Source organism: Chiloscyllium plagiosum, unplaced genomic scaffold (genome assembly GCF_037043375.1).
Source record: "Chiloscyllium plagiosum isolate Xiang-an unplaced genomic scaffold, Cpla_swu_hap1 HiC_scaffold_6, whole genome shotgun sequence".
NCBI lineage: Eukaryota > Metazoa > Chordata > Chondrichthyes > Orectolobiformes > Hemiscylliidae > Chiloscyllium > Chiloscyllium plagiosum.
This window is the reverse complement of record NW_028270144.1, coordinates 107,531,361-107,551,058: the sequence shown is the minus strand read 5'-3', so window position 1 is coordinate 107,551,058 and position 19,698 is coordinate 107,531,361. Positions and strand designations below refer to the sequence as shown.

The following is a 19,698-nucleotide window of genomic DNA, read 5'->3' as shown; positions in this document are numbered from 1 at the left end:
CAGAGGTGACGTTGGGACCAGGAAGTTGCTGGGGAGGTAAGGACTTAGTATATATTTGGGCAGTGGCTAAAGCCAAGATACTACACATGTGGTATCTTTTTCCTTCCCCCCCCCCCCCCCCCCCCACCCCCCACTCCACCCCCACCCACCCAGAAGGAAAGGACTCTGTAAGGTAAGGTTATTTTCTTTTATATATTTAAGTGCATTGTTTGGAATTAGTTAGTTGAGTTACAGCTAAGGCTTACAATGGCAGTGGACCTCAGACCCATGGCATGTGCCTTTTGTTTGATGTGGGAGCTCAGGGACTTGGCTGACCTCCCTGACTCCTACACTTGCAAGAAGTGTGTCCAGCTGCAGCTCTTGTTTGACCACATGACGGCTCTGGAGCTGCAGATGGACTCACTGTGGAGCATCCACGATGCTGAGTAGGTGGTGGATAGCACATTTAGTGAATTGGTCACACCGCAGGTTAGAATTGCTGAGGGAGACAGTGAATGGGTGACCAAAATGCAGAGAGAGAATAGAAAGGAAGTACAAGTGTCCTTTGCAATTATCTCCCCCTCTAAACGTTGTATACAGTTTTGGATACTGTTCGAGGAGATGGCTCACCAGGGGAGGGCAGCAGTTGCCAGGATCATGGCACCGTGGCGGGCACTGCTGTTCAGAAGGGTGGAAAAAAGACTCTAAGGGCCATCGTCATAAGGGATTCTATTGTGAGGGATGCAGATAGGCGGTTCTGTGGCCAAAAACGGGACTCCCGGATGGTATGTTGCCTCCCAGGTGCTTGGGTCAGGGAGGTCACTGTTTGGCTGCAGAGCATTCTAAAAGGAGAGGGTGAACAGCCAGTTGTCTTGGTGCATATAAATACCAACGATATAAGTAAAAAAATGAGATGAGGTCCTGAAAGCAGAATTCAGGGAGCTAGGAGAGAAGTTTAAGAGGAGGACTTCAAAGGTAGTGATCTCAGGATTGCTACCAGTGCCACATGCTAATCAGGGTAGAAATGAAAGGATAGGTAGATGAACCAGAAGAGAAGACTAGTAGAGGAATAGGATCGTGAAGTTAGCATTACCAAGGGGAAGAGTAGGCAGAGACCAGATGAACGCAAAGGAACTGGTGGTCTGAAGTGCATATGCTTTAATGCAAGGAGTATAGAGGGTAAAGCAGATGAACTTAGGGCTTGGATTAGTGCCTGGGAGAATTATGTTATTGTGATCACAGACTTAGTTGAAGAAAGGGCATGATTTGACAACTAAATGTTCCAGGATATAGATGCTTCAGACAGGACAGGGAGGGAAGTAAAAGGGGGGGAGGAGTTGCATTGCTGGTCAGGGGTGATATCATGGCTGTGCTAAAGGAAGATACTCTGGAGGGCTTGAGCAGTGAGGTATTATGGGTAGAGTTGAGGAATAAGAAGGGTGCGGTTACATTGTGGGGGCTGTATTACAGGCCTCCCAACAGTGAACGTGAGGTAGAAGAACAAATAGCTAAACAGATTATGGAAAGATGAAGAAGTAACAAAGAGGATTAATGAAGGCAGAGCAGTAGATGTGATCTACATGGAGACAGTGAGGTCTGCAGATGCTGAAGATCAGAGTTGTGTGTTGCTGGAAAAGCACAGGAGATCAGGCAGCATCCAAGGAGCAGGAATAAGGCTAGGAGTATCAGGGGTGGGGAGATAAATGGGAGAGGGGTGGGACTGGGGAGAATGTAGCTGAGTGTGCGATAGGTGGATGGAGGTGGGAGTAAAGATGTTGGGTGGAAAGGAAGATTGACAAATAGGACAGGTCACGAGGGCGGTGCTGAGCTGGCAGGTTGGAACTGGGCTAAGATGGGGGAGGTGACATGGATATGAGGAAACTGGTGAAGTCCACATTGATGCCCTGGGGTTGAAGTGTCCCGAGGCGTAAGATAAGTTGTTCTTCCTCCAGGTATCAGGTGGTGAGGGAGGAGGCCTGTATGTCCTTGGCAGAGTGTGAGGGAGAGTTGAAATGTTCAGCCATGGGCTGGTGGGGTTGATTGGTGCGGGTGTCCCAGAGATGTTCTCTAAAGCGCTCTGCGAGAAGGCTCCAGTCTGCCCAATGTAGAGGAGACCACATCGGAAGCAATGGATACAATAAATGACATTTGTGGATGTGCAGATGAAACTTTGATGGATGTAGGAGGCTCCATTGGAGCCTTGGACAGAGGTGAGGGAGAAGGTTTGGGCGCAGGTTTTGCAATTCCTGCGTTGGCAGGGAAAGGTGCCAGTAGGGGAGGGTGGATTGTTGGGGGTGTGGACCTGACCAGGTAGTCACAGAGGGAACGGTCTTTGTGGAAAGTGGACAGGGGTGGGGAGGGAAATATATCTCTGGTGGTGGGGTCCATTTTGTAAGTGGCAGAAATGTCGGTGGATGATGCCTGGAGGAAGAACACTTCAACCCCTGGGCATCAATGTGAACTTCACCAGTTTCCTCATATCCACGTCACCTCCCCCATCTTAGCCCAATTCCAACCTGCCAGCTCAGCACCGCCCTCATGACCTGCCCCACCTGTCCATCTTCCTTCCCACCTATCCACTCCACCCTCCTCTCTGACCTAACACCATTACCCCAACCTCCATCCATCTATTACACTCTCAGCTACCTTCTCCCCAGCCCCACGCCCTTCCATTTATCTCTCCACCCCTGAGGCTTCCAGCCTCATTCGTGATCTATATGGACTTCAGTAAGGCATTCAACAAGGCTCCCCATGGGAGACTGGTGAGCAAGGTTATATCTCATGGAATACAGGGAGAACTAGCCACTTGGATACAGAACTGGCTCAAAGGTGGAAGCCAGAGGGTGGTTGTGGAGAGTTGTTTTTCAAACTGGAGGCCTGTGACCAGTGGAGTGCCAAAAGGATCGGTGCTGGGACCTCTGCGTTTTGTTATTTACGTAAATGATTTGGATATGAGCATAAGAGGTACAGTTAGTAAGTTTGCAGATGACACCAAAATTGGAAGTGTAGTGGACAGCGAAGAAGGTTACCTTAGATTACAACAGGATCTGGACCAGATGGGCCATTGGGCTGAGAAGTGGCAGATGGAGTTTAATTCAGATAAATGAAGAAGGTGTTTAGTATGCTTTCCTTTATTGGTCAGAGTATTGAGTACAGGAGTTGAGAGGTTATATTGCAGCTTTACAGGACATTGGTTAAGCCAGCGTTGGAACATTGCGTGCAATTCTGGTTTCCTTCTTATTGGAAAGATGTTGTGAAATTTGAAAGGGTTCAGAAAGGATTTACAAGGATGTTGCCAGGGTTGGAGGATTTGAGCTATAGGGAGAGTTGAATAGGCTAGGGCTGTTTTCCCTGGAGCATCAGAGGCTGAGGGGTGACCTTCTAGAGGTTTATAAAATCATGAGGGGCATGGATAGGATAAATAGGCCAAGTCTTTTCCCTGGGATTGGGCAGTCCAGAACTAGAGGGCATAGGTTTAGGGTGAGAGGGGAAAGATATAAAAGAGACCTAAGGGGCAACTTTGTCACACATGGAATGAGCTGCCAGAGGAAGTGGCAGAGGCTAGTAAAAGCGCAACATTTAAAAGGCATCTGGATGGGTATATGAGTAGGAAGGGTTTGGAGGGATATGAGCCAGGTGCTGGCAGATGGGACTAGATTGGGTTGGGATGTCTGGTCGGCATGGACAAATTGGACCGAAGGGTTTGTTTCTATGCTGTATATCTCTGTGCTGATGATCTCTATGTAGAGGCAACAGGGTGGTGGTGATGGGAGATTAACTTTCCCCACATTGGCTGGATACACTTAGTGTCAGAGGTCAGGATGGGGCAGAATTTGTAAGGAGCATCCAGGAAAGTGTTCTGGAGCAGTATGTCAATAGTCCAACTAGGGAAGGGGTCATATTGGACCTGGTATTGGGGTAGAAGTTGCAATGGGGGTTCTTTGGGGATAGTGACCACAATTCTAAAAGTTTTAGAATGTCGTAGACCAAGATGAGTGGTTCTGAGGGAAGCGTACTAAACTGGGCCAAGGTCAATTGTGTCAAAATGTGGCAGGACTGGGAAATGTGGATTGGTGGCAGGTATTTGAAGGGAAGTCCACATTTGATATGCAGGAGGCTTTCAAAGATAATGTAGGAAGGGCATGTCCCTTTGAAAACAAGGGGAAGGAAAGACAAGATTCATGAACTGTGGATGACCGGAGAAATCATACGACTAGCCAAGAGGAAAAGGGAAGTGTACATAAGGTTCAGGCAGCTAAGAACAGAACAGGCTTTGGAGTAATATCAGGACAGTAGGACTAATCTTAAATGAGGAATCAAGCAGGTTAAAATGGGTCATGAAATAACTTTAGCAAGCAGAATTAAGGAGTTTCCCAAGGCTTTGTATTCATATATAAGAAACAAGAGAGTAAATAGAGAAAGGGTTAGTCCACTAAAGGATAAGGAAAGAAGGTTGTGTGTCGAACCTGAGAAAATAGGTGAGATTCTCAATGATTACTTTGCATCAGTGTTCACTGAGGTGAGGGACATGATGAATGTTGAGATTAGAGATAGAAGTTTGTTACTCTGGATCACCTTGACATAAGGAGGGAGGATGTGTTGGGTAGACTAAAGGATATTAAGATGGACAAATCCCCAGGTCCGGATGGGATCTATCCCAGGTTGCTAAGGGAGGTGAGAGAGGAAATAGCTGGGGCCCTGACAGATGTCTTTGTAGCAACCTTAAACCTTAAACTGAGGTGCTGAAGGACTGGACAGTTGCTAATGTTGTCCCCCTGTTCAAGAAGGGTAATAGGGATATTCCAGGTAACTACAGACCAGTGAGCCTGACGTCAGTGGTGGGAAAGTTGCTAGAGAAGGTACTGAGGAATAGGATCTATTTATATTTAGAGAATGGGCTTATCAGTGATAGGCAACATGGTTTGTTGTGTGTGTGTGTGGGGGGGGAGATTGTGCCTTACCAACTTAATAGAGTTCTTTGAGGAAGTGACCAAGTTGATAGATGAAGGAAGGACTGTAGATGTCATATACATGGGCTTTAGTAAGGTGTTTGATAAGGTTCCCTATTGTAGACTAATGGAGAAAGTGAAGCCACATGGTATGCAGGAAACTCTAGCTAGGTGGATAAATAACTGGTTGAGCAACAGGAGACAGAGAAGTAGTTGAGGGGAGTCTCTCAAAATGGAGAAAGGTGACCAGTGGTATTCCCCAGGGATCAGTGCTGGGGCCACTGTTGTTTGAGATATACATAAATGATCTGGAAGAGGGCATTGGTGGTTTGATCAGTAAGTTTGCAGGTGACACTAAGATTGGTGGAGTAGCAGAAAGCATGGGGACAGTCAAAGAATACAGGAGAATATAGCTAGACTGGAGAGTTGGGCGGAGAAGTGGCAGATGGAGTTCAATCCAGGCAGATGTGAGGTCATGCACTTTGGAAGGTCTAATTCTAGAATGAATTATACTGTAAACAGAAGAGCCTTGGGAAAGGTTGATGAGCAGAGAGATCTGAGGGTTCAGGTCCATTGTACCCTGAAGGTGATTACACAGGAGGGGGATAGTGGTCAAGAAGGCATATGGTCTGCTTGCCTTCATCGGACAGAGTATTGAGTATAAGAGGTGGCAGGTCATGTTAAAATTGTACAAGACTTTGGTTCAGCTGCATTTAAAATACTGTGTACAGTTCTGGTCACCACATTACCAAAAAGATGTAGATGTTTTGGAGAGGTTGCAGAGAAGGTTTACAAGGATGTTGCCTGGTATGGAAGGTGCTAGCTCTGAAGAGAGGTTGAGTTGGTTAGGATTGTTTTCATGAGAAAAAGGAGATGGGGGGTGGGGTGGTGGTGTGGTGCCTGATTAAGGTCTACAAAATCATGAAGGGTACAGACAGAGTAGATAGAGATAAGCTGTTTTCTAAGGTGACGGATTCAATAATGAGAGGTCACGCGTTCAAGGTGAGAGGAGAAAAGTCTAAGGGGGATACATGCAGAGGGTACTTTACACAGAGGGTGGTAGATGCCTGGAACGCCTTGCCAGCAGAGGTAGTAGAGGCAGGCACAGTAGATTCATTTAAGGTGCATCTGGACCAGTGCATGAGTAGGTGGGGACCAGAGGGATACAGATGCTTAGGAATTGGGCAACAGGTTTAGACAGTAGCTTTGGATTGGCACAGGCTTGGAGGGCTGAAGGGCCTGTTCCTGGGCTGCAAACTTTCTTTGTTCTTTTCTTTTTGTGATTATTATTCATTCTCCCAGACTGACCTTTACCCAATCCTTTGTCTGCCCAACTGTTTTTCTCTCATTGGCTCTATCTCCGCCGATCATTTACTCCTCCCCACTGCCCAACCCTATCTTCCGCATGAGTTCCAACTTTTTCCTAGCTACCATCAGTTCTGAGGAAGAGTCACTGGACCCAAAACAAGAGAGTAAATAGAGAAAGGGTTAGTCCACTAAAGGATAAGGCTTTCTCTCCACAGCTGCTGCCAGATCTGCTGAGTTTTTCCAGAAATTTGTTGGGTTTTTTTCCTGATTTCCAGTGTCCACATTTCTTTTGGGGCGTTTTTCTTATGTATGTTACCATTTAACCTGAAATTTGCCAGTCACACAGAATAAATTTGTCAGTACAGACATAGGTGCCAACAATGACTCTTCTGAGCTAGTGATTTTTTCTTTTGACTTTAGTAATCAGTTTATTACACAAATTAATAATTTTGAATGTACAGGCTCCAGGAGAGCCTTTGTGTCTTTAAATGTACACAAGTTCTGTCATGAATGTTTGACCTTGCATCAGATGAGGCTTCTAAAATTAGTTAATAGAATCAAAACCTTAATTGTCTGTTGGAAGGTGTTTGTGAGCTAACTTTTTGGACCTCTTCTCTTTTAATGATTGTGCTATCTGAAGCTTTTATCCAGTCAGATTTTAAAAAACCACAGAATTCACCTCTGATTTGTGACATCGCAACATTATCAGAGCTATGTTTGTGGGCAGCATGAAAGAAACATGGGGAATTTAGTTTAAAAAACATATTCAAGATTTCCTGTTGCAAAATAAATTCACTGGGTTTAGCAAATATAAACATACTTTAAATTTATCTGCCTTGGTTGCTTGTTAAAGGTTGACGAAAAGTATGTTCCAATCTTGTAACTTTAGTGCATAGTCATCTTTTTTTAAATGAGACAGTGATGTAATGGCTGGATTAATAATCCACAGACCCAGACTAATCTCTGGGACAAAATCTGGAGTTAAAAACTGATCAATATTGGTAGTGCCATAACATTGCCACTAAATTTCACTTGAAACCCAACTGGTCTGATCTATGTGGCTACAGATGTAGCATAATGTACTCTTAATTACCCTTTGTATAGTTTTCCAGGCCCCCTCTGATCAAAGGCAAATGGAGATGGACAACATGTGCTGGCTTTGCCACATCACACAGAATTTTAAATCCTTTTTCTGGAGGTGACCTCTCACCTTTTTGAGTTAATTTACAGCAACAGTGATGATACCAGTGTTAGGCAATAACCATCTCCAACAAAAGAGAATCTAGCCATCTCCCATTGATATTATCAAAATGCCTCACAATCAATATGGTGAGGGCTACCATTGACCAGCAACTGAATTGCTCAGCCATATAAGTATACAGTATGAACACAGTGGCTAAAAGAGCAGTTGGAGGCAAGGAACTCTGCAGCAAGTAATTTGACTCCAGTCTCTTCAATCCCTGTTCATCATCTACAAATATAAGTCAGGGGTGTGATGGAGTACTGTCCTCACCTGGGTGAATACAACTCCAACAACAAGAAAATTGACCCAGGACATTGGCTGTCTGTTTGGTTTGTAGCTGATCCATCACCTCCATTATTAACTCCCTTTCCCACCAATGTGTGAAGATGGCAGCAGGTATCATTGATAAGATATACTGCAGCAACTCACCAAGTATCCTCCAACGACACTTTCTGAACCTGCAACCTCAACCATCTATGATAATGGCTGCTGATGCATGGGAACACCACCTGCAAATTCTCCTTTCGTACAGACACCTTCCTGGCTGTGACCTATATCTCTGTTCCTTCATTGTCATCGAATTAACAACGCTGGATTTTGCTTCCTAATAACACTGTGAATGTCCCTACATTCCAAGCACTGCAATAGTACAAGAGAGCAGCTCGCCAGTTGCCCTGAAGGAGCTGGGGATGGCCAATGAGGCCACGTTCCTTCCATGAACAGATTGACTGTTTGTCTAAAAATCAAATGTATATCAATGGTTAGGCTAGCATTCTAATGAATGAGGTCTTTAATGAGTTACTAGAGGACTGTTGCCACTTAAAGAACCAAATACCTGGATGAATTTCCAAGTGTGCGTGATTGAGTTTCCTGCCTTGCCCCCTCCTGCAATCTACAATAACTAAGCAGAAAGATTGCAACAATTTTAACCTGATGAAGATGATCAGCTCTGAAGAGTCATATAGACTCTGTTAGCTTGCTGTCTCTCCACAGAAGCTGCCTGACCCACTGTGATTTCCAGCATTTCTTTGTTTTCAGTACAGATTCCAGCATCTGCACTAATTTGCTCCTCCCCCTCTGTCTCCCCCTCTCTGTGTCTCTCCCATTAGCACTGCTGCCTCACAGTGCCAGGGACCCCAGGTTCAATTCCAGCGTCTGGTGACTGTCTGTCTGGAGTTTGCACATTCTTCCCGTGTCTGTGTGGGTTTACTCCAGGTGCTCCGGTTTCCTCCCACAATCCAAAAATGTGCAGGTTAGCTGAATTGGCCATGCTAAATTGCCCATAGTGTTCAGGGGTGTGTAGATTTGGTGCATTAGTCAGGGATGAATGTAGAGTAATAGGGTAGTGGAATGGGTCTGGGTGGGAACTCCTTCGGAGGGTCGTTGTGGACTTGTTGGGTCGAAAGTTCTGTTTTCACACTGTAGGGATTCTAGGATTCTGAGTCCAAAACTGACTCTTCCGCAGATGTTTCCTGACCTGCTGAATTAATCCAGCACTTTGCTTTTATTTCAGGCTTCCTGCACTTGCTGTATTATATTTTTTGTTTTAGGTGCTGTTTTACATGTATATTTGAATTTATTTACATATATGGCTCAAAGGTAGGGTGTTGTCTGAAAACAATTTACCTCACTTGAAAGCTGCTTAGTACACATGGTGTTATTGGAAATAAGAGCAAATTACTGCAGATGCTGGAATCTCCTGAAAACAAAAATTGCTGGAGATCACAGTAGGAAATGACTGGGAAGAAAAATGTTAGAGGAATAATGCCAATGTGGAGGAGCTGATGTTGGACTGGGCTGGACAAAGTTAAAAATCACACAACACCAGATTATTGTCCAACAGGTTTATTTGGAAGAATTAACTTTCGGATTGCTACTCCTTTATCAGGTGGCCGTGTAACAGGATCTTAAGACACAGAATTTATAGCAAAAGATCAGTGTTGTGCAACTGAAATGGTACATTGAACAAACCAAGATTTCTGTTAAGTCTTTCACCTTTTACAATGGGTTGCAGTTTTCAGTTCATTAATATGTAAATCCCAGAACAACTACTTTCCAGTCACATTCTCAAGATAACTTAAGGTTTTATATATTTAAAAAAAAAAGTGACGTCTCAGCTCAGTGGTGGGCAAGTTGTTGGAGGGAATCCTGAGGGACAGGATGTAAATGTATTCAGAAAGGCAAGGACTGATTAGGGATAGTCAACATGGCTTTGTGCATGGGAAATCATGTCTCACAAACTTGATTGAGTTGTTTGAAGAAGTAACAAAGAAGATTCAGGGCAGAGCAGTAGATGTGATCTATATGGACTTCAGTAAGGTGTTCAACACAGTTCCCAATGGGAGACTGATTAGCAAGGTTAGATCTCATGGAATACAGGGAGAACTAGCCATTTGGACACAGACCTGGCTCAAAGTCAGAAGACGAGGGTGGTGGTGGAAGGTTGTTTTTCAGACTGGAGGCCTGTGACCAGTGGAGTGCCACAAGGATCGGTGCTGGGTCCTCTACGTTTTGTCATTTACATAAATGATTTGGATGCGAGCATAAGAGATACAATTAGTAAGTTTGCAGATGACACCAAAATTGGAGGTGTAGTGGACAGCGAAGAGGGTTACCTCAGATTACAACAGGATCTTGACCAGATTGGCCAATGGGCTGAGAAGTGGCAGATGGAGTTTAATTCAGATAAATGCGAGATGCTGCATTTTGGGAAAGCAAATCTTAGCAGGAATTATACACTTAATGGTAATGTCCTAGGGAGTGTTGCTGAACAAAGAGACCTTGGAGTGCAGGTTCATAGCTCCTTGAAAGTGGAGTCGCAGGTAGATAGGATAGTGAAGAAGGCTTTTGGTATGCTTTCCTTTATTGGTCAGAGTATTGAGTACAGGAGTTGGGAGGTCATGTTGCGGCTGTACAGGACATTGGTTAGGCCACTTTTGGAATATTGCGTGCAGGATGTTGTGAAACTTGAAAGGGTTCAGAAAAGATTTACAAGGATGTTGCCAGGGTTGGAGGATTTGAGCTACAGGGAGAGTTGAACAGGCTGGAGCTGTTTTCCCTGGAGCATTGGAGGCTGAGGGGTGACCTTATAGGTTTACAAAATTATGAGGGGCACGGATAGGGTAAATAGACAAAGTCTTTTCCCTGAGATCGGGGAGACCAGAACTAGAGGGCATAGGTTTAGGGTGAGCGGGGAAAGATATAAAAGAGACCTAAGGGGCAACGTTTTCACACAGAGGGTGGTACGTGTATGGAATGAGCTGCCAGAGGATGTGGTGGAGGTTGGTACAATTGCAACATTTAAGAGGCACTTGGATGGGTATATGAATAGGAAGGGTTTGGAGGGATATGGGCTGGGTGCTGGCAGGTGGGACTAGATTGGGTTGGGATATCTGGTCAGCGTGGACAGGTTGGACCGAAGGGTCTGTTTCCATGCTGTACGTCTCTATGACTCTAATGCATTAAAGGTATAAGGTTAGAAACTGTCTGTATCACAATCTTGAATCAGACTGGTTCTGTTTCCAAAGTAGGAGCTTCTTACATGTTTTGCCTGCAGATTCTATTTTGCTCAAAAAGCACACAATCTATCTGCAAATATAATTACGCAAATTCATCCCATAGACTTATGTGTATGTGTAGTATGTGTTCTTCCAGCCTCCTGCTTGTCCACCACCACCTCTGGTTGGGTGTTCAAGGCAGTCACTACTATTTATGTGAAAAACCTGCCTCGCACCCTAACCCTAACCCTAAGTTTAACCCAACTTCCTCCCCACTTCCCCAATTCCCCCCCCCATTGACCCAGGCGCCTTGAAACTGTGTCCTCTAGTAAGTGGCCCTTCCACTCTGGGGAATAGCCTCACACTTTCCATTCTATCCATGCAATTTACAATCTTTTAAACTTCAGGTCGCCCCTGAACCTCTGGTTCTGGTGAAAACAAATTCAGTCTATTCAATCTTTCTACAGCTAAAATCCCCCATAACATACAAGATCCTGATTAAACCTTCTCTGTATCCTCTCCAAAGCATCCACATCCTTCTGGTAGTGTGGTGATAGAATCAAGGAAAACCCTAAAGCTTTCTATATAGATATGACAGGAATAAAAGAATGACTAGAGTAAGATTACAGCCTGTCAAGGACAGTAGTGGGACATTGTGCATGGAGTCCAAAGAGATAGGAGAGGCACTAAATGAATATTTTTCATCCGTATTCACACAGGAAAAAGATAATGTTGTCACGAAGAATACTGAGAAACAGGCTATTAAACTAAACAGGATTGAGGTTCATAAGGAGATGGGGTTAGCAATTCTGCAAAGTGTGAAAATAGATAAGCCCCCTGAGTTGGATGGAATTTATCCTAGGATTCACTGGAAAGCTAGGGAGGAGATTGCAGAGCCTTTGGCTTTGATCTTTATGTTGTCATTGTCTACAGGAATAGCGGAGGATAGCAAATGTTGTCCCCTTGTTCAAGAAGGGGAGTAGAGACAACTCTGGTAATTATAGGCCAGTGAGCCTTACTTCGGTTGTGGGTAAAGTGTTAGAATGGATTGTAAGAGATATGAATAATTTTGATTAGGGATAGTCAACACGGTTTTGTGAAGGGTAGGTTGTGCCTCACAAACCTTTATTGAGTTCTTTGAGAAGGTGACCAAACAGGTAGATGAGGGTACAGTGGTTGATGTATATGGATTTTAGTAAAGCATTTGATAATATTCCGCACAGTAGGCTATTGCAGAAAATACGGAAGCGTGGGATTGAGGGTGACTTAGAGTCATAGAGATGTACAGCATGGAAACCGATCCTTTGGTCCAACCCGTCCATGCCGACCAGATATCCCAACCCAATCTAGTCCCACCTGCCAGCACCTGGCCCATATCCCTCCAAACCCTTCCTATTCATATACCCATCCAAATGCCTCTTAAATGTTGCAATTGTACCAGCCTCCACCACTTCCTTTGGCAGCTCATTCTATACACTTACCACCCTCTGCATGAAAAAGTTGTCCCTTAGGTCCATTTTATATCTTCCCCCCCCCCCCCCCCCACCCCACCCTAAACTTACGCCCTCTAGTTCTGGATTCCCCCACCACAGGGAAAAGACTTTGTCTATTTATCCTATCCATGCCCCTTTTATAATTTTGTAAGCCTCCGACGCTCCAGAGAAAACAGCCCCAACCTGTTCAGCCTCTCGCCATAGCTCAAATCCTCCAACCCTGGCAACATCCTTGTAAATCTTTTCTGACTTAGTGGATTGGATCAGAAATTAGCTAGTTGTAAGAAAGCAGGGTGGTTGTTGCTGGGAAATGTTCATCCTGAAGTTCAGTTACTAGTGGTATACTGCAAGGACCTGTTTTGGGGCCACTGCTGTTTATAGTTTTTACAAATAATCTAGATGAGGGCATAGAAGGATGGGTTAGTAAATTTGCGGATGACACTAAGGTCAGTGGAGTTGTGGACAGTGCTGAAGGATTTTGCAGGTTACACGGGGACATAGCTAAGCTGCAGAGGTGGCAAATGAAGTTTAATGTGGAAAAGTGAGGTGATTCACTTTGAAACGAGTAACAGGAATAGAGTACTGGGCTAATGGTAAGATTCTTGGTAGTGTGGATAAACAGAGCGATCTCTGTGTCCTTGTGGCTAGCTCCCTGAAAGTTGCCACCCAGGTTGATAGGGTTGCTAAAAAGGCATATGGTGTGTTAAGCTTTTATTGGTACAGGGATTGAGTTTTGGAACCAAGAGGTTATGGTGCAGTTGTAAAAATCTCTGGTGCGGCTGCACTTGGCGTACTGCGTACAATTCTGGTTGCCGCATTATAGGAAGGATATGGAAGCATTGGAAGGGGTGCAGAGAAGATTTACCAGGATGTTGCCTGGTATGGAGGGAAGGTCTTGTGAGGAAAGGTTGAGGGACTTGAGGCTGTTTTCATTAGAGAGAAGAAGGTTGAGAGGTGACTTAATAGAGACATACTAGATGATCAGAGGATTAGCTATGATGAAGAGTGAGAGCCTTTTACCTTGGATGGAACATGAGGGAACATAGCTTTAAATTGAGGGGTGATAGATATAGGTCAGCTGTCAAAGGTAGGTTCTTCACTCAGTAAGGGCGTGGAAAGCTCTGTCTGCAACAGTAGTAGACTTGCCAAGTTTAAGGGCATTTAAACGGACTGGATAAGTAAATGGCTGATAATGGAATAGTGTAGGTTAGATGGGCTTCAGACCGGTTTCACAGGTCAGTGCAACATCAAGGGCCGAAGGGCATGTACTGCACTGTGTTGTTCTATGTTCTCCATCTAATGTTGGATACTGGGAATTCTGCAAGCACAGGCATATTTGTATGTACTGGAAGCTACATATATTAATAGGCAAGGCCCTGTTGTTTGCTGAGAGAAAAAAAAATGTACACACACTTTGCTTGTTTCAACTCAATATAATAAGCGACAACCATTCTCTGGCCAATCTTTCCTTAAACAATATGCTCATTCCAGGTGTCCATCTAATAAATATTTTCCAGTTGCCAATGCATTTTAAAAGTTAATTTCTCAGGCCAATGCCTTGATCAATGTGTCCTGGTTTAAAATTTGAACAAAGTTTGACAGTTAATGAATTGATGCATTCTCCCTGGCATTCAGAATGTACCTTTTTATACAGCTTAAATGTTGGTTTCCCTTTACAGTAGTATTGAATTGACAAATGTAAGATGAAAAGCTTCAACAAAAGGTGTGCTTTTCACAGCAAATACTCAAGCTCTGTACAACTAAATAACTATTTGGATTAGACTTTGGAAAACTCTAGTTAGGTTCAAGTTTTGTTTTACTTTTTGCTCCTGGCATGATTACTGACCAGTAGATTAACTGTTCATTTTCTCACTGCTGTTTCTGGGATCTTATTATGTGAAAATTCTTTGTTTCCTCTTACATAAGTGACAGTATTTTCAACATATTTAGTCAACTTTAAAAGAACCTTCAGAACTGAAAGGCACAATACAAGCTCATTTGAGCTTTCTCCCCTTTTGACCAAGTGCAAGACCAGAAGTTTAATATTTTCTGATTCACTTGTTGCAGTTCACCACCTGTTGTGTTTTTTTCTATTTATTCAAGGGATGTTCGTGTCGCTGGCTAGGCCGGCATTTATTCCTCATCCGAGACTGGAATAGTGGCTAAGAATCAACAACATTGCTGTGGGTCTGGAATCACATGTAGGCCAGACCAGGTAAAGATGGCAGTTTCCTTCTCTAAGGGACACTCTTGAACTAGATGGGATTTTCCCCGAATAATTGTTGATGAATTCTTTAATACCAGATTTTGAATTGAATTCAAATTCTAGTATTTGCCATGCCAGATTTGAACCTGGGTCTCCTGAACATTTATCTGGGGCACTGGATTAACACTACAGCCATGTAATACCAGTGGTCCTCTCTTATGTTCCTGATTTCTCAACTCCTCCTGAACTGATAACTTCAGTGGTCTCTTATAAAGGCTTCCACTATTCACTATCCTCCACGTCTGCTCTGCTCATCCAACATAACTTGACCCCTCCTTCCCTCACTGTTCTCCTTCCACCCCTATTCTGCAATCCCCAGTCCTGCTCAACATTCCCGATTAGTGCAGGGGGAGGACAGAAATAGAGTTCCATCTCCTCTTCTCTAACCAGTGCGTTCTACACCTTCCTCCCAAACTATGCCTTTCTCCTGTCTTTAAACCTCCTACCCTCCTCAACTGAAACCCTGTCCTTCCTGTGCTTTCTATCTGGACTTCCTCAGCAATCCAGATCCTCCCCCCTACTCAAACCCGGACCTCCCCACACCCCACTACCTTCTCTCCACTGTAAACCCCCTCCTCCTTGCTCAGACCCTGTCTTCCTTCCCCCCCCCTCCCCTCCTCCTCCTCCTCCCCTCCTCCTCCTCCTCTGCAGCTCCTCCAACCAAACTGACTCTCAACAGGATGCTGCATGAAATGACACTGATCTTGCCCCTCTGGTGTGACGCCTGCAGTCAAACATGTTACAGCTCAGCACGAGAGAGCCGCGTTTATTTCGTAATAACCGGATGATGAGACACTTGCAAACAACAACAGCAACACTTTTTTTAAAAAAAAGAGGTAAAACTTCAACATGCAACCAATGGTCCATAGGTAGGGGAGGAAATAAAAAAAGTCCTTTGCTAGTAACCCTTGCACGCGATGCTGCGAGTGCAGGAGAGATACAGAGAAGCGAGTCCCTCCCCTATTGTTGCACTTCAGTGAGGCGGCCCCTGACGCTGTGTGTATAAGAGGTCGTGCTGGCAGGCAGCCGGGTGGAGATCTCAAACGGTGGGGCCATATTACAGCTGTACCCAGCGCCCTGTTCGTACACCGGGGCAGTAAGCACACGCATCACTGTATTCTCTCGTAGGAAAAGGATTCATTTAGTTGTCAGGTAATATATATATCATCTCACAGTAGCCGGCAACTCGTTTTTCTTAATAAAACTGCTTTAAAAACTTGCTGGTAAAATTTGCTGATAACGCGTCTTATGCATATGTATTTGCATTTTTTTGAAAAGTCTCTGGTTAAATCAAGATGAGATTGTAATTTGTTTCAAACATACGAAACACAAAGTACTTTTTTAAAACATCGGTTCATGTTTTCTGCTTATAATGGTGTTCAGTTAATATTGTGTTTGGCCTTGAGGTGAGTTACACTCTGGTTAACACGCTAGTCCTTTTTTACAGAGTAACAGCAGTTGACTGTTTTATTTTCCTTTTTTTTCAGAACCTTGTATTATGATCATTCGGCGTTTAACTTCTGAACTTTCTATGGAACAAAAGCAGAGCCAAAGTATAGTTAAAAAGAGTTTCAACGAGCGGGATACTTTTAGAGAATCCTGGACATCTCTTTGTTAGCTGCCCTGGCCCACTGGATCTGACAACAGGTACCTCCACACCATTTACTGTCTTTAACGGAGTTCCGGGGCGAGTTTATTGACAGTTAGCATTTATAACATTCAGTGTAAAGTTACATTTCCGTGATCCATGAGCTGGGTTCCTGGTTGATAATTGCCTGCCTTAACGTTTTTTTGTGTGTGCGAAATTCCTGTTGTGACTCATTTTAATCCGTTTCCTTCCCCAATGACTCACGTTGAATATGTTCACTAATCAGCAGTTGCCGGAAGGAGGCACAAAATGTGAGGACTCGGATATTTTGACAGAATCCGTTAAAGTTGCAACATTATCGAGACATGAGCTAAAGGAATGCTATGTGGCCGTGAGGTGGGAGCTGTGGCGACATACTCGACCCACAGTGCCACCATCATTATATTAAACTCCCACGGATGACTCCTCCAGAATTCTAGGCTGCGATTTTGTCTCCCATTTCACATCAAATATTAGATTAGATTACTTACAGTGTGGAAACAGGCCCTTCGGCCCAACAAGTCCACACCGACCCTCCGAAGAGCAACCCACCCACACCCATTCCCCTACACCTAACACTATGGGCAATTTAGCATGGTCAATTCACCTAACCCGCACATTTTTGGACTGTGGGAGGAAACCAGAGCACCCGGAGGAAACCCATGCAGACACGGGGAGAATGTGCAAACTCCACACAGACAGTTGCCTGAGGCGGGAATCGAACTTGGGTCTCTGGCGCTGTGAGGCAGCAGTGCTAACCACTGTGCCACATTGATTCTGCATTGAATCCTGACGCAGACCCAAATAATTTGTTTTTAAACTTTGCAATCAAATTGTGTTTAGTTTGAGATTGTGCTGGAAATCACTGGCTCAGTTCTGGTTTAATGATCCTAGTCCTGAAGTGCTCAATAGAGCAGACTGCACCTGTAGAGAAAAAAATAAACTCAATTCATTGTTTCAGGTTATTTCAAAACTGGCAAAGGTTAGAGATAAACTAATGCTTTTTTAAAGCTGGTAAGGAAGGAAAGAGAGGCTGCAGTAGTTTGGGATATAGGAGTGATTAAATGACAAAGAATGGTTGAAGTAAGGCTAAAAGATAACAAAAGGTGACAAGCCAACACTGACACTTGGTGATTGAAGGTGGCTTTAAAAACATGGGTGTTGTGGTTAAACTTTAAGCTGTTGAACTCTATTCAAAAGTCAGTTAATATAAAATGCCTCCTCAAAACAGGTGGGGCTGTTCCTCAAGCTGCTGCTGAACTTTAACAGATTGAGGTTCAGATTGGAGAATTAAAATGGCAAATAACTGAAAGTATGACACCATTCTGTTCAGCAAAACAGCAACACTGATGTGGTCTCTCCAATGTGGAGAAGACAGCATTTAGTGTGGTGAGTAACAGTATGCTAAGTTTGGAATATAAAGTGACTTAGTGTGTGTTTGGTGCCTAGATGATGGAGAACGGGTACTGTGTGCTGAGGGTGATCAAAGCATGAACCAGATGGCAGAGTCCCATCAGACAGGCTTGAAGGGGAGTTGGAGTCTTTGGTGGCAGCTTGGTGAATGTAGCAGAAATGGCCGAGAATGAGCTGTTGAATGGAGAAGGTGAGGACATGGGGAGCCTAATGAGCCTGGGAGCAATTTAGTGAGGAAAGAATTTAGGAAATGAGAGAGACATAGGGGCAATCATAGTAGGGGTTATCCTCTTTGTGAAATCATCAGCCTGACTAGCTCCTGCAATCTATCCTCTGCAAATGCAAAGTTGTTCAAAACTTTGCTACCTACATCCTATGTTCCCTCTAATTTCACTGGTCACTGTGAGGACCTCCAGAGGTCTGTGCACATCAGCACTGGTGAAACTGGAACAGAATGGATCAGGCTGACACATTACTGTTCCCTTGAGTCATGCTAAACTTGTTCAATTTCACCCCTGCAAATAAACTACTTTTTTGGTTTGCTGTTTAGGCTAGCAATTATTACTCATCCCTCTTTTCCCAGAGGGCAGTTCAGAGTCAACTACATTGCTGTGGGTCTGGTGTCACATGTAGGCCAGACCAGGATAGGATAGCAGATACCTTGTCTAAAGGATATGAAAGAACCAGATAGGTTTTTTCTGACATTTTGAAATGGTCATCATTAGACTCTTAATTCCAGAATTTTTTTTAAAAAATTCAATTCTATTTGCCTTGGCTGGATTAGAACCTGGGTCACTGGATTAATAGTTCAGTGATAAAACCATGATGCCAACATCTTCCCTGTAATTTTGGTAGCTCTTGGTTAAATAACATGTCGAATTTTCAAATTCTCATTCGGATTTGGAAATCTCTCCATGTTAGCCCCCTCCAGTCTCTCTGGTCTCCTTCAGCCTCTCATCTTTCTAGAATCATCAGAGTCATATGTTCAACTACCAAGAGTTCACTCTCTATCGCTCTTTTAAGATGCATATTAAAACCTACCTTTGACCAAGCTTTTGATCATGTTTCCTTATATGGCTCGGTGTCAGATATTGTTTTTATAATGCTTCCACAAAATACCTTGGGATACCTCCATTATGTCAAAGGTTGTAAATAAAATTTTGTTTTTTAGCAGCTGCACTGATTGTAGAAGGTGACATCAGCTGATAAAATGAGATGGAGAAACTGAGGGAATAGAATAAACTGCCTTTTGGGAAACTGGGTGGGTGGAAGTGTAAGCAAGGTAGCTGAGGGAATGACTTGACTTGTTTTTAGAGTAATTAAATCTGGTAATTTATAGGCTCACAGAGAGATATTAAGGAGAAGAAAATGTCCACCTAATGCCTTGCATTGTTTAGAATTTGTATTGTTGTAACAATGCACCATTTCAGGGAAGTAAATTTGATACTGCTAATGTGCCCTGTGATCAACTGCTAATGCCATCTGACATGATCGATCTAGCTAACTTACAATTTATTAGGAAATGGACAATAGGCATAGACTTATCAATAGTGTCCACATTCTGAGAACAAATACATTAACCTTCACTGTTTTCTTTAATAACTTGTGTGTCTTAGAATTCTATCTTTGTTCATCATTTCAGAATGTTGTCATTTTCCAACATTTTCCCATCAATTAGTCCTCCATAACAATGATCTGCCTCTTTGCAATGTTCCCCTTGTGTTCATTCTGATGATATGAATTGCACAGAAACAAGATAGGTTTAAGAAAACCTAAACTGTTGATACTATTTTGAATTTGAGAATTTTGAAATTTCTGTTAGTTAGAGCCCTCTGGGGTAAGAAGGCTGAGTTTGCAGTAGTGAGTTAATCTGACTACTGCCAGTTTTTGTAGATCTGCCTTTCAGTTTTTCACCTGGGCTTG

General features: G+C 43.7%; 3 protein-coding genes across 3 annotated transcripts in view; 2 read left to right on the top strand and 1 right to left on the bottom strand.

Annotated features, from left to right (window-relative positions):
- c2cd3 (C2 domain containing 3 centriole elongation regulator) overlaps positions 1 to 16,351 on the top strand; it is a 222,277-nt gene extending 205,926 nt beyond the window's left edge. Inside the window, exons 34-35 of the transcript XR_015757475.1 lie at positions 14,573 to 14,684; positions 16,223 to 16,351. The gene's annotated coding sequence lies outside the window, so the exon portion shown is untranslated. The remainder of the gene's footprint in view (positions 1 to 14,572; positions 14,685 to 16,222) is intronic.
- Positions 16,242 to 19,698, top strand: part of LOC122550857 (dicarboxylate carrier UCP2) — a 32,569-nt gene continuing 29,112 nt past the window's right edge. The window contains exon 1 of the mRNA XM_043692205.2: positions 16,242 to 16,382. The gene's annotated coding sequence lies outside the window, so the exon portion shown is untranslated. The remainder of the gene's footprint in view (positions 16,383 to 19,698) is intronic.
- Positions 17,152 to 19,698, bottom strand: part of dnajb13 (DnaJ heat shock protein family (Hsp40) member B13) — an 84,870-nt gene continuing 82,323 nt past the window's right edge. Inside the window, exon 8 of the mRNA XM_087988327.1 lies at positions 17,152 to 17,286. Coding sequence (XP_087844453.1) covers positions 17,268 to 17,286 — 19 coding nt within the window. The 3' untranslated portion in view covers positions 17,152 to 17,267. The remainder of the gene's footprint in view (positions 17,287 to 19,698) is intronic.